Below are 15,405 nucleotides of genomic sequence, written 5' to 3' on the forward strand. Positions count from 1 at the left end.
GAGGAAAATGCCAAGTTTTAGCACTTTAAAGCAAATTATACAAATACTACAATAGACTTTTTGTTCAAACTATAATATATGATGAGTAATAGTATATTATACATTATATGTATGAAACACAAAATTCTACCGTCTTGTTACCAGAAGGGGCATCTCAAAATGCCAAAAATTAACGAATTTTCCTGTTTTTAAAGAGTACTGCAAAATATGACAGACACAAAGGATTTATATGAAAACATGATAAAAATAATGAAGATATTCTCAAATGTTTATGTTTTAAATTTTAAGAGTGTATGTTTATTACTTTTTCTTTAATAGCATTTTCATTACCCCTTTCTTCAAGAGCTTCAGTTGATCATCGCGTCAAAAACACACTGTATCGACGTCAACCTACCTATTAATTGCAAAATCGGTTAAAACAAGTGATGTTTGTAAAACACTTATGCCCCCTCCCCCCCAAATTGGAATTTTTCAAAGTCCAAAAGGGCATAACTCTGTTCAAAATAGCGAGATCATACCCAAAACAGAACTTGACCTAGATATTCATCTGATAAATCTGTATACTAAATTTCATTTCAGTATGTGCAACCTCTGCAAAGAAAATGAACGGAAACTGCAAACAAATGGAATTTTTCTAACTCTAAGGGGAATAACTCTGTCAAAAATGGTGCAACCGTACCCAAAACAGAACTTGACCTAGATATTCATCTGATATATCTGTATACTAAATTTATATTAAGGGATTATATTTTGTGGGGGTTTGGTACGTTTTAAAAGTATTAGGGATGTACAGTGCATATTAACTGATTTAATATTGTGTATCTTAATTGTCTTATTTCAAACATGATTAATTAACAGAAAATGAAAATGCTGTTCTTTTGTTAATAAAGATATTTTAATGACAAAAATTAGCATACATTAAATCTTAGTTCAAAATATAAAATGCCCATTCTAACAAACAAAGAAAACAAAAAATCTTATAAAGTTAAAACTGATAAACTTAAAACACCATTCAATGTGAATAATGATATTAAACCATGGACTTTTTATAACAAAATTCCCAGACCAGTGATGTTATGCTTGATTAAGTACATTTTTTTTTATGTATAGAAGTTAAAAAACTTGCTGGCATAAAATATTGAGGATGAGTAATCATATCCCTGACAAAAAATCTGTGTAATGATTGTAAAACATCTCAACAAAAATGATGATAAGACAAGGAAAAAATCCTTTGTTTCTTGAGCAAAAAATGAAACAGGTAAGGGTTTTTAATGCAAGAGTTGTCTTTCTTAGACTACTTTTTTTTTTACAATATAAAGGGGAATAATTCAATTTTTTCCAACTTCAAATGCAAAGTTTTAAGTTATCTCCCTTCTCAATATTTCTCTACGGCAGAAATAGGTGGTGCCCGAGATTCTACTAATGTACAGTGTATTATTACCCCCTGGGTATATTTTTTTGCCATAAATGACCAGTCTGAATATAATGGCTCAAGGACTAGTATGAATTCCATAAAATTTGATCACAAGAAAGCCATTGATATTATATAAGATATCACACAATAAAATCTTCACACACTTTTTCTCCCTCAATAATCCTTTCAAATGAGAATCTACTTAGGTCCACAGATTTGTACTTTCGCTTCAACAGCATTTCACTGATGGCGTTTCCAATACAGACTGACTGCTGAAGGCCGTGTCCACTCATTCCATTGGCAAAATAAAAGTTTGGTATCATTGGATGTGGTCCTATAATCAGATTTTGGTCCCAGAGGTTGTAGTCATAGAAACCTGCCCAAGCACTTTTTAACTGAAATAAGATAAATAGACAAAAATTTACTCCATATTCATCATCTTAATTTCCATATAATGACTACCCATTCAAAAAGAAATCAATGTGTAATGTATGCCAAAATGGACAACATAATTACAGTGCTATTTTTTTTTTTAGTTTATTAATAAATCAGTAACATACTACAGAGACATTTATTAACCCCCTTTTGCAATGCATTAATAAATGTTTCTAAAGGAACTCATACTGTATTATATCTGATAAATACACTGTTATTGAAACAGTCAATTTAAATAAAAATTAATTCATTTTACAGGTGTAATAAACCTTTTCTTTCTTTTTTTGGCCCTCAACACTTTCTATAAACAAATGGGTTGGGGAATGGCTTTTCTTTAAAGATAAATTATGTTTTTAATTTACTGAAAATCCTGATAGAATTGAAAGATACATTGACTTCTGTATTCTGTTTATCTAATAATAATTTATTTCTTTTCTCATTTTCTGTATGTACAGTTGTGGAATATTTGCCATACTTGCCTTGATATTTTCAAATGCTGGAATTCGGTGAGCTAATCTAGGCCATATTTTTTCATTGAAGAAGTCATAGTCAACATCCATATTATCAATAGATGGTTCCTCGGCCTGAAATATTATCAATCACCATTTGCATTTATCAGAGAGTGTGGTGCTTACAAAGTTACTACATACTGAATTTTTCTAAGGTGTAGAAATTACATGTGTAGCAATCTTTCAAGCTACAAAAGTAAAAAAAAAAAAAAACTTCTGTCCCTGACACACCCCTTGTTAATCACAAATATTTTGAAAGTTTACTTTCAACCTGATTAAAATCAGCTGTTCTGATCAGAACAGCTGATTTTAATCATCATACAAGTAATATGCTTGTAACAATGATATCTAATGGTCTGTTGAATTTGGACACCTGAAAAGGTGTTCTCCTCACAGTCTGATTAAAGCCAGACCTTACTCTTTGACTTCACCGTATGTACATGTGTACATACAACGAAGTGAAATACCGGTAGTAGGATCTGGCTTAGTCAAACCGTTTACCTCAAAGAAAGGCACTACCAGACATACCTCTGATTCTGGAGATGCCCCACATATATACATGCCTCCCAGCCCCTCCCTCCGGAAGTATGTCCCTGTCGTGTCTACAGTTAGAGGTGTACTGATACCAGGGCCATTAGGACAGTGAAAGACGTACACAAACCTCTTCCTGTAAATCAATAATATTTACTATCAATCATCTGAAATCTATTTAGTTATTTACATAGCACAATATGAGTAGGGACAGATACATGGTACAGCTGTACAAGTATCAAAGTGTCAATAATTGAAGAGAACTTTTGCCAGAACAGTTGAGAACAGTTGTCATGCTACACATGGATATAGCAATGTAACAAATATTTTATCATAAATTCCTCAAAGGAGGTAAGGTACCTTTAATAGATAGAATGTTAACCTTCCTTGTTAAGGCAAAGGGATAAAAGACATCTTTACATTGCATGTATTAAAGGTAAAATAATGCATAGAAAAATTATCTTGGTATTACAGGTAAGACAATGTACATGATTTTGTCTTGATTGTAAGGATGGTTCTTCATTACAGGGTTTACCTTGGTTGTACAGGTGAGGACAGAATGTTAACCTTGGTTGTACAGGTGAGTATAGAATGTTTACCTTGGTTGAACAGGTGAGTATAGAATAGAGAGGTTTAGTAACAAGTGACGTAACAACATGTACGCGTAACATTGATGTACACGTTCTATTTGACGTCAACGTCAATAACATGATTTAGTTATACGTACTCGTGTACGTATGCAAATTTCGTGATTGAACAGTAAATAAATTGAACGGCATTGTATCTATTATTTTTAATTTAGACAAATCAATGGTGAGATGGAATTTATACTTACTCTTGTCATAAATATCATAAACTATGAAAAATTATCATATATATTGTCATCTCAATGAAGTGAATCGCTCTAAATATTTTGTCAACTAGTATCTCTACAGGACAATTAAGCTTTTAATTCTGCATCACTTTAAAAATGGAAGCAATCATAAAAATTATTTAATTGATGATAAAAAACGACCAGATTTCACACTTTGTGGAGGATCAAGGGGGGGGGGGGGGGCAAAAGAAAACCTTTTGAAAATGATTAAATGTGAAGGCTCAGTCATAATAATGTCTAGAAAGGAGGCATGGAATAAAGTTTAATACATCAATACCTTGTTAAAACCAAAATCAGACACCGCCCCCCTTTTTTAAATACGCATCTGCTCTAGTTCTTTACAAGTGATAGTACAAAAGAAAAAAAAATAGTTAATGAAATACAATCTCAACAAGCACAACAAGCACTTGACGTTACACATAGGCCTACTACCTATAACTTATTAGGCCAGGGGTTATATTTTTTGTTATGTCACTAGTGCCAGTGGATGTTATATAATAGTTCTAAAATATTTTATTATAAAAAAAAATAAAGAATATAGAGGTGTTAAAATAGGTTTTAATAAAAATAACAGAAAGGGAAAAATCACCAAGAAACCATGAATTTATATTTGGTGCATTGGCGGGCCAGGTCTTCTTCAAATGAATCCTGCGTACAAAATAAACATGCTGTTTGGTATCAGTTTGAGTTTAACTTTTCATTGATGAAAATTACTTTGATGGAATCATCGAACCATCATTCATTAATTTTTTTAGATAGACTAGTGTTCTTGTTTTAGTGCACAAAAATCAATCAACTGCATCAAAAAATAAAGAATTTAATCCATAACTTCACCCATTTACGTCTTACGTGTAAACAGTGTATTACACGTTCTAGACTTGTAGCTACACGTCGGATTTGACATCATGACGTCTGAGAACACAACAATTGATGACGTCACCCGTTCAAGTTTGTCGCATAACATGTAACTAAACCTCCCTAATGTTTATCTTGGTTGTACAGGTGAGGATAGAATGTTTACCGTGGTTGTACAGGTGAGGATAGAACGTTTACCTTGGTTGTACAGGTGAGGCTAGAATGTTTACCTTGGTTGTACAGGTGAGGATAGAATGTTTACCTTGGTTGTACAGGTGAGGATAGAATGTCTACCTCGGTTGTACAGGTGAGTATAGAATGTTTATCTTGGTTGAACAGGTGAGTATAGAATGTTTATCTTGGTTGTACAGGTGAGGATAGAATATTTATCTTGGTTGTACAGGTGAGGATAGAATGTTTACCTTGGCTGTTCAGGTGAGGATAGAATGTTTACCTTGGTTGTACAGGTGAGTATAGAATGTTTACCTTGGTTGTACAGGTGAGTACAGAATGTTTATCTTGGTTGTACAGGTAAGGATAGAATGTCTACCTTGGTTGTACAGGTGAGTACAGAATGTTTATCTTGGTTGTACAGGTAAGGATAGAATGTCTACCTTGGTTGTACAGGTGAGTACAGAATGTTTATCTTGGTTGTACAGGTAAGGATAGAATGTTTACCTCCGATGTACAGGTGAGGATAGAATGTTTACCTTGGTTGTACAGGTGAGGATAGAATATTTACCTTGGTTGTACAGGTGAGTACAGAATGTTTATCTTGGTTGTACAGGTAAGGATAGAATGATGACCTTGGTTGTACAGGTGAGTACAGAATGTTTACCTTGGTTGTACAGGTGAGGATAGAATGTTTATCTTGGTTGTACAGGTGAGTACAGAATGTTTATCTTGGTTGTACAGGTGAGTACAGAATGTTTATCTTGGTTGTACAGGTGAGTACAGAATGTTTATCTTGGTTGTACAGGTGAGTACAGAATGTTTATCTTGGTTGTACAGGTGAGTACAGAATGTTTATCTTGGTTGTACAGGTGAGTACAGAATGTTTATCTTGGTTGTACAGGTGAGTACAGAATGTTTATCTTGGTTGTACAGGTGAGGATAGAATGTTTACCTTGGTTGTACAGGTGAGTATAGAATGTTTATCTTGGTTGTACAGGTGAGTACAGAATGTTTATCTTGGTTGTACAGGTGAGGATAGAATGATGACCTTGGTTATACAGGTGAGGACAGAATGTTAACCTTGGTTGTACAGGTGAGGACAGAATGTTAACCTTGGTTGTACAGGTGAGGATAGAATGATGACCTTGGTTATACAGGTGAGTACAGAATGTTTACCTTGGTTGTACAGGTGAGGACAGAATGTTAACCTTGGTTGTACAGGTGAGGATAGAATGTTTATTTTGGTTGTACAGGTGAGGATAGAATGTTTACCTTGGTTGTACAGGTGAGGATAGAATGCTTACCTTGGTTGTACAGGTGAGGATAGAATGTTTACCTTGGTTGTACAGGTGAGGATAGAATGTTAACCTTGGTTGTACAGGTGAGTATAGAATGGTTACCTTGGTTGTACAGGTGATAATTACAGTTTTACCTTGGTCGTACAGGTAAGGGGATGGACAGAAGCCCCTGTTCTGTACCAACTCCTGCCATCTCTGCTACTTCTGCTGCCCAGGGTCCAGCACAATTCACCACCTGACCACATGTTGTCTCATACATTGCACCATCTGCATCCTTTGACTGCCATAGAAGAACAGAATGAAAACTTCTACTATTAAAATTACAAAATAACATTTCTTACTAAAGGATTGGAAATAAACATTCAGCATCTTCTAGGTTGTTGTTGACTTTAGAGGGATATCAGTTTAAATAAAAGCTCAAATTTATAATTCTGTAAACAAGTAGTATGAAGTCTTAGTTTATTACAGAAGACACTTGTATAATTTAAATACATGTAAACTTTTCAACTCGAGAAAGAAAGCATATAAGAAAGAAAGGTCAGACTCACGATTATGGAGGCTAACATGTAGCGATCTGAGACTCCCTTTTTATCATACTTCTTAGTAAATCCCACAACTTCAGCATCAACATACTGGACACCCAGACTTAAATTCTTCCTCTTTAGAGCAGCCAAGAGAGAATGGGGGTCAAACCACCCTTCTCCATGTAAACCTGCATAAAGGCGAAATACTGTAATTGTATTTCATCTGGCCTACACAATATTTGGTGGATTTTTTTAAAAGTCAGTGTAGATATAACATTCAAAATGCACATTATTTGAATACTTAGAAATATATACACACATGGCAATAAGCAATGCACTTAATTAATAAATATCCATTGGGGTATGTCTAACATTCGTTGATCAGAGCAGCTCACTTTAGTTTCTAGTTGATAAACTAAAACCACATCTTCTACCCACAAATTTCTTGTTGATTTGAAAGATTATTTTTATATTGAACAAGTGTTAGGTACAGAAAAACTCTGTTATAATGAAGTTACTGGGACCTGTTAAATTAATTCACTATATCTGTAATTCATTATATCCGTATAAGAAATTTCATATTATTTTCAGTTGGGGATCAAAGAAAACTTCACTATATCCGTGAATTCGCAATATCCCTGTTTGTACTAAACAAGTTTTACTGTATTGTCCCAAACACAGTGACTTTCTGATTATACCTAAAGAACCCACTTCTATTCCATCAAGATTCAACCACGGAAACCTTTCTTTGAGCATGCCTGCTGAAAAGAGCTCAACCTCTGCACCTAAATACCTGAAAAAATAAAACAAACCAATAACATCATAATATGTTTTTACACCATTATTGAGAAACTCAAACTTGATTGGATTATAAGAAAGCCAATTAAACTTAATCATATATGACCGCAAAAAATACTGTTTACAGCAATTTCATTTATATATCCAAGATCTAGGATATATTGGGTGTTATATGATGACCGAGATATTAACAATATCGACTGGTAAATAAGAAACTGTTAATTAAAAATTCATTCAAATTAAACTTAATTACTTTCTGCAAAGAATAGTAACAATATGGTTAAAAACATGCCATTAGAAACTGTGCTTTGTATGTTTATTTTACAGAATAATGTAGATCTTGGCATCATAATATCTATCATTTATTTATTACAAATTTCACTGTACCACAGAAGTGTAAATTGTTAATTAATAACAATGCATGTTACTGAAAATGAAAGTATTTTTAATAAATCAGTTGAAACCTTGCAAAAACTTGAAACTAAGTTAAAAGACTACAGACAAAAAAATAAACCAGAAGTCTCTGTTGAGACTGAAGCTCTACTGGTTTGTACTTATAGCAAAAGAAGAGAAAAGTACTTTGGAACTTTACAACAGCAATAAATAGAATAAATCCTTGATAAAGTCTCTTTATGTTCTTAGTGTAGTCTACTTGTGTGACAAGTTATATTGAAATCAGACCAAAACTGTAGGAGGAATAGCATTTTGAAACAATTTTACAGAAATTTCTATTTTTAGTAACCATGGCAACACGTTCATCGAAATCAAAAACCGATACACAGAATTATGTATCTTAGTGTTGTCTACTTGTGTGCCAAGTTATATTGAAATCAGACCAAAACTGTAGGAGGAGTAACATTTTGAAAGAATTTTACAGAAATTTCTATTTTTAGTAACCACAGTAACACCGTTCATCAAAATCAAAAACCGATAAACAGAATTATGTATCTTAGTGTAGTCTACTTGTGTGCCAAGTAATATTGAAATCAGACCAAAACTGTAGGAGGAGTAGCATTTTGAAATAATTTCACAGAAATTTCTATTTTTAGTAACCACGGCAACACCGTTTATCGAAATCAAAAACCTATAAAGAGAATTATGTATCTTAGTGTTGTCTACTTGTGTGCCAAGTTATATTGAAACCAGACCAAAACTGTAGGAGGAGTAGCATTTTGAAAAGAAATTTCAGAGAAATTTCTATTTTTAGTAACCATGGCAACACCGTTTATCGAAATCAAAAACCGATATACAGAATTATGTATCTTAGTGTAGTCTACTTGTGTGCTTAGTTAAATTGAAATCAGACCAAAACTGTAGGAGAAGTAGCATTTTGAAAAATTGTTTACAGACAGACAGACAGCTAGACAGCCGGACGGACGCCACGACACATAAGCTCTTCTGGTCTCTGACCAGTAAAGCTCATTTGCCAGATTTTGACCTTGATCAAGGTATATTGGTAATAACAAAAAACTCATCGTATCAAAAACATTTCTTTCATGCTTTTCAAATTGGTTTTAACTAAACTATAATAAATGATCTGGGTACATCCCACTAATTATTTTTAGAATCGGTAGGAGAGGAAAGTAGTGCAGAAAAAATTACAAGTTCCTTAATTTGCAGACTTGCATAAAAAAGATTGTGCAGATGTACTGAACTGAGCCTCACACTTGTTGATAAGGAGTATCTTTCCTACCAAAAAAGTTTGGCAAATGTAATTTATCAAGAAGATCAGCCAAATTATTTTGTGCATTATAACGCCAGTGAGAACTCTGAAATTCCCATACTTTCACTTTCATTTTTAGAGGTTCCCGCAGAGTGGCGCAGACAGATGCATTTTGCCGGAAAACGAATCTGACATGCCACCTTGAGATTTTAACCAAGGAAAGACAAGTTGACGTGCTTTGATTTGAGGGGTCACTCACCTCTGAACGAAAATTAGAGACATCGCTATGAGAAGAAATGTTAACATTGTCGCCTATGGGAAAACAATTAGTGGACTGTACCCATCTTTCAAATGTGAATTAAGCTTTATTGTATTAAGGTTGTGAATTCCATACTCAGTGATTGAAGTCAGTTTTAGAAAAAAAAATCATCCACAATTCTAAAAATTAGAACAAAAAAAAAACTGTTTCATCTAATATCAATATAACAAAACATGATACATGTAATTACCCCTTATGAGGTCAACGCTATCCCTTTTGCTCTCAACATGGCAAAAAAAATGTCCCTTGACCTCTCACTTAACTGACCTGACCTTTCACCATGTTGACCTCATAAGAGGTAATAAATTATTAGTTAAAATAATCTTAAGTCTTAGGACAAGCCCTCAATGGGTCAATGGGACAATATTGTTTTAACGATAGAACATAAAATTTAATAAATCATGTATAAATACTGCTTAAATTGTGGATTAACTTTGGTTTGAAAATATGTACCAGTAAGAAAAATGACCAGGGTAACAACAATATATCCAAACTTTCTTTAGAAAATGCAGGTATAATAACTCTCTTTTCGCCAAAACTACATGTAAATATTACTTTTGCATCTTCACTAGTTCAGCCAATTTTGCAGATTTCTCTCGAGGTGCTAGGAACAAGTAACCATGGTGATTAAACTGCACATCAGGAGGTGCCTCATCTATATAAAAAAAATAGAGAGTAGTTTCTCTTCTCTCCAAAACTAATTTTAGAAGAAAATAATTTCAAAAATGTAACCTTTTTGGAGTTAAAATGATCATAATATACAAAATGGACTATTTAGCATTATGAAATCACTTATTATTCCTTTTTTACAAGTCATATTGCAATATTTTTAACAGAAATTTTATATATAATGTACATATAATATTTTTTGGGGAAATACACAGTGTTCAGATGCTTTACCTAACTCTCCTAAAAAGAATTTGATGTTTCTGAGAAAGTCTGTGGTAAACATGGACATCTGGACATTTTCTGGTACACTAAACTGGTGCCTTATTCCTCCAGCTGATAGCGAGGAGGAAGCTCTTGTGTACTGAAAAAAAAGATAAGCACTATGCAGAACAATTTTAGCCAAACAAAGTCTTTTTAACCATTTTTTAACAAAAAAAAGATTAGGTTAATCATATTTCAATATTTTCATTTTGTGTAATATAAATTTCCTCATTGGAAATCCTCAGTCTGTCTCCCTTCTCTTACAAAAAAGCAAGATCCACCCTTGGTTTCAGGCGATGTTTAAACTTAGAATACAGAATCAAGAAGCAAGTATACTCTGTTTCCCCCTTTGTTTTTATTTATCTTATGAATAAATTCTAGATCCCCTTTTAGCTTGCATTACAATCTTACCATGGGATCTTTTTCTATGACAACAATACTGTGTTCATTTTTCTTTTGTTTGTGTGCAGTGAAGAAGGCCGCTGCAGACCCCACCAATCCTCCTCCAACGATAGCCACATTGGTCGTCCGCGGAATGTCCTGCTTTGAGGAGAGGACTCTGGATATGGAATCTTTGAGAACTTTACCCAGGTCCCTGTAAAAAACAATAAAGTTATAAAGTAAAGATAATAATACACATTTACTTTAATTACTAAATTAAATCTCAACAAGCGCACTGCAAAACAAAGCATCCCCTTGTAATGAACACATCTATAAATCAAGGCAGCATTTGACATATTCAATCCCAAAGCAAATTAAGTCACTTTCATTTCACACAATACACAATTTACGAGTAACCCACACAGACCAGATACTTGAACCTTATTTTGATGCTGAGAAAGGAAAATAAATAACAGCACCAAAATGCCAAGGGTATTATTTTCCACAGCCTTTTATCTTACAAGTTTCTTTTCTTTGGATAGAGAGTCTTTGATAAGAGATATAATGATCTTTACTATGACAAATTGAATTGACCATTGTCACCACGACATTGTGCAGCCATTTCTTCTGTGTTTGTGACATACAGCTGCATCCTGATCCCAACCTTTTTAAAATCTGTGTCACATTGATATTTTCAGTCATTTGGACCACAGTTTTTTAAAAATCATTGATCCAGACAAATTTTTACCATCCTTGCCGATAAGGCCAATGGATTTTGACAAGTCTGCACATTTTAAAAAAAAAATTTGGCATATACCTTGGTTTTCCACCTCCAGGCCGGATTTTTTCATTGCCCTCTTCATCATAAATGTAATCATCTTCATATGAATTGCCACCATTTCCCTTCTTATTATCAGAGAGGGATCGGACCCCAGTGACTGATGCGGAGGGATGTTTCTGTGCTAAGATTGACCTGAATTGTCTGCATAAGTGACAGGTCAACAGCTTTCTGTGATTTAGCCTCATTACGATCTCTGAAATTAGATCGAGTTACATTCAAATTTTGATTATCTTAACAGAGAAATAAAACAAAAATATATAAATAAAACATAATAGTGAGCGCAGCGAGGTGGCGTGAAGCACTGCTCGTGTAGCGAGCACAATAGACTAATGTGTACGAACAGAGGAAATTTGGGTTGAAATCTGCACATTGTTCCAAGAAATTTTTATGAGTCCACGTGAAAAGATTCCAAACTCCCAATAATCCTTTGCGGTGCATAACAACATGATAGTTTAAACATGTTAAACATAGCAACAACTTACTTATTAATAACAAAATTACAAACAACGATTTAAGGGGAGACAGGGAACATGTCACATGACTAAAAAGACATATTACATCATAATCGGTGATGATATACATCTTAAACGTTGTTAAAATCAACAGTTATTGTGTAATTTTCTTCCAAATTCTAAAATTGTTTTCAAAACATTTAATTTTAGAAATTATTATTAATAAACTTTTTAAAGATCTTGCCATCATTTAGAAATTGTGAAGTTGCCCAGTCCACACATTGGTTTCTCTTTACCCTGCAATCTGACGTCAGTGACGTCATAGACGTAGTGTTTGAATTGTCAGTGCAGCGAGATCAAGTACACACACCCGTCATGATCAGTTTTATTTCATAATAAACAGCTAGGTCACAGTCAATGTATCATGATACATTTCTGAAGCAGATTTTTTTAATTAATATTTTTTCGTGTTTAGTAGCAGAGATTCTCTCTATTTAGATAATTTTGAATGTTTATGTTTTCGTGTGACATCACAATTGATTTCCCGCACTTGGAAAATACAAACGTGAAGCGTTTTTATCATGCTTACGTCTAATTCAACGATGTCCTGTGCGATATTGAGGTAAGCTTCACCCTGTGATATTTATGCAGTGAATAATTACGATGAAGGACTGACATTCAATCGTAAATTTAGAAATATTTATTGACAGAATTTTTTCCAAATGAGGTTTTGGTCGTTGAAGCTGATTGAAAAATAAGAAATTATCCCACCCAAATACTATATAAAATTGAAACAATTGCTTTCAGATAATTTAAACACTATGAATATTCTGAAATATTTGAGTATATAGTGTTATCTATCACATTTATCGTTTGGGCGTAAAAATTTGCATTATGGACTCCGTTATGGGCCCGTAAACATGAAGTATCTAAACTCCATACAAACTCTAAACAGGGCGGTATTTGTGGGGCGATATCTTTTACATAAGTCAAGAAATCCCAGGACAGGACCGTTTTAAAATGTTAAGTACATATTAAATCAGTAATATAAAAAATACGAAAAAATTCATTGACAGGAATTTTTTCAGGTAAAGGTCCTGTTCCTCTTTAATGCAATCTCCATGCCACAAAACTATCGTTTGCGATATCCTACATCCAAAGGCAACAGGACCATATTTGACATCATACTTTCGTCACTTACACGGCTTGTGTATTTCCAATTTTGTCGGAAACTTCCGAGAATTTCAGAATCTCCAGCCCAATGCCTGGGAATTGATTTCTTTTTCTTATTGATATGTCTCTTATTTTTAATGAACTGAGGATAGACCATGTAGACAGTGCAAGTAAAATTTGTGTATAGGTTTTTGAGAGTAAATTACTGCGCTCGCCCCAATGGTCACACTGTAAAACATATTAGCATGGATATAAAGGCAAAATTGACAAATGACAAGGAGTTTATTGCAATGTACACACTTAATAGAGTAGAAAAGGAGTTCCTATTAGGCTTAACACTAACCAGCTGCTAACAGAGAAGGCCAAAAAATTACATTAAAGTGGTAAGAAATGCATTTAAAAGCAGTCTGATTAATTGTCTACTAATTTAGATTTAGCTAGCAAAGATAATACTGTACCATTTACAACTTGACAGTGTTTTTTAATCGTATTAAATTCTTAAAGTAGTAAAAGTTTTTCGCAGGTGTTTGTTTGTTTTTCATGTAGGAAACTTACTAGGCACACTAAATGACGGAATCCAAAACAACACACCATTGAGATATTCCGGAAAAACACCCCGAAGAGCAGTTCAGCCTGGATCTAATTAAAAGCGACTCGAAATATTTTATTCAAGATTTATTCAAGATTAAAGCATATTACAAAAAAAATGAAAACAAAACTCTGACAGACATCTGATGTGATATCCTCACTCCATATAATCATTTAAGTCAAACTGAAAATCTTGCTCTGGTAGGAACAATATCATGGAAAATAAGGATAAAAGGGGTTAATTTCAATCTTATTAATAATATACTATTTTAAATAAAATTTAAGCCCTTGTACACTGTACAGTGAATAGTTTTCTATCCAATGGCAACATGTTGGCAAATCCCTAGCATTTCGAGCATGCATGAAGATTCTGAGTCATGCAAATCTGTTCGTCTGTTAATTTACCCGCAAAATCTGTTACCAACTTTATGTTTCTGTAAGGTTTACAGCGTACTTTCGGGGGGGGGGGACGATTTGGGGGGGGGGGCGTTGCCCCCCTCCCACTTTTAATACCGTTGCTTGTAAATTCCGACCTGTAATGCTTATGATGTCAATTAAAATATATCAATATATAGCATTTTTTGTAAACGCAATTATACATATTTTTATCTATTTACTTATTTATTTATTTATCTATCTATTTATTTATTTACATGCATTAATTCATTCACTCATTAAATTTTTCATTTATTGTTTCTTCGTTTCTTTCTTTCTTTTTTCGTTTTTTTCTTTCTTTCAAAAATGATATTTTGTGATGGTTATCAGGAAATTTTTCCAGGGGGGGGGATTCCACCCCAGTCAATAAACCCATCCCCAGAAATTTTTGACAACTAAGCAACGTTAAAAAAAATACAAAATAATAGAAACCCTGATAACTACTTTCCTAAAAGTAGAAAACCTATTTCGTTGGGAGGTGGGGTGTGGGGTGTGGGTGGGTATGTATAAAGCTTCATATCTTTGACTTTTCATTACAACTCAATACAAATCTGTGTTTTCAAAGGAGGGTCATCTTTTTCGGGGGGGGGGGGGGCACGTGCACTTTTCAAGGGGGGGGGGGCTCTAGATCCACGCATGGTTAAACGTTACCAAGGCTCGGTATCGGACAGTATAGAGATGCTTTTTGTCCCCCGCCTTTGCGAAAGCGAGGGGACATTAAATCTCATTCATCTGACCGTCTCTCCATTCGTCCGTCAGCAGCAGTTTGTCCGTCCGTCACAAAAACTTTAACTTTGCCCATAACTTTTGATTTAGTGGAGCTATGACTTTTATTTCAAATGTGTATTCGTTGTTGTCTTTCTTTCGGAGTTAAAATTTTAGTACAAAATTATTTAATATCAGTTGGGGTTTGTTCATACGGTGGTATATTTAGGACACGCAATTCTTTTTTTTTTAAATACCAGAAAAAAATTATCTTGTGAAAACGACATAATTATCTTGTGAAAACGAGATATTATCTTGTGAAAACGACTTATTATCTTGTGAAAATACCTAAATCTGGTGAAAACGAATAATATCTTGTGAAAACGAAAATTATCTTGTGAAAACAGATAATATCTTGTGAAAACGACTTATTAACTTGTAATATTTAAATGAAAACAATTAATATATGCAAAACAATGTATGCTGTGAATAATAGTTTGAAAACA

At 33.7% G+C, this 15,405-nt stretch overlaps 1 protein-coding gene across 2 annotated transcripts; it reads right to left on the bottom strand.

Annotated features, from left to right (window-relative positions):
- Positions 1-903: 903 nt before the first annotated feature.
- Positions 904-13,780, bottom strand: LOC134238583 (FAD-dependent oxidoreductase domain-containing protein 1-like). 2 transcript variants are annotated; one of them, XM_062720699.1, is made up of 11 exons: positions 13,727-13,780; positions 11,523-11,739; positions 10,736-10,919; positions 10,295-10,424; positions 9,950-10,049; positions 7,313-7,407; positions 6,639-6,802; positions 6,225-6,370; positions 2,887-3,025; positions 2,329-2,433; positions 904-1,809 (listed from the first exon to the last, which is right to left on the bottom strand). In XM_062720699.1, the coding sequence occupies exons 2-11, from the start codon at positions 11,729-11,731 to the stop codon at positions 1,555-1,557; spliced, it is 1,527 nt and encodes a 508-aa protein (XP_062576683.1). In that variant the 5' UTR covers positions 11,732-11,739; positions 13,727-13,780; the 3' UTR covers positions 904-1,554. The 2 variants fall into 2 exon arrangements, with proteins under 2 accessions (XP_062576683.1, XP_062576682.1); XM_062720698.1 differs by lacking the exon at positions 13,727-13,780 and adding an exon at positions 13,630-13,681.
- Between the last annotated feature and the right edge of the window lie 1,625 nt (positions 13,781-15,405).

This window comes from Saccostrea cucullata, unplaced genomic scaffold, assembly GCF_032062105.1.
Source record: "Saccostrea cucullata isolate Sc308-1 unplaced genomic scaffold, CSIRO_AGI_Scuc_v1 ctg63, whole genome shotgun sequence".
NCBI lineage: Eukaryota > Metazoa > Mollusca > Bivalvia > Ostreida > Ostreidae > Saccostrea > Saccostrea cuccullata.

Excerpts from the sequence above, each read along its gene's own strand:
- LOC134238583 (XM_062720699.1), bottom strand. The coding sequence starts at position 11,731 with ATGAGGCTAAATCACAGAAAGCTGTTGACCTGTCACTTATGCAGACAA. Across the intron at positions 10,425-10,735 it reads TCATAGAAAAAGATCCCATG|TACACAAGAGCTTCCTCCTC; the intron begins GTAAGATTGTAA and ends CTTTTTTTTCAG. Across the intron at positions 10,050-10,294 it reads ATTCTTTTTAGGAGAGTTAG|ATGAGGCACCTCCTGATGTG; the intron begins GTAAAGCATCTG and ends TTTTTTATATAG.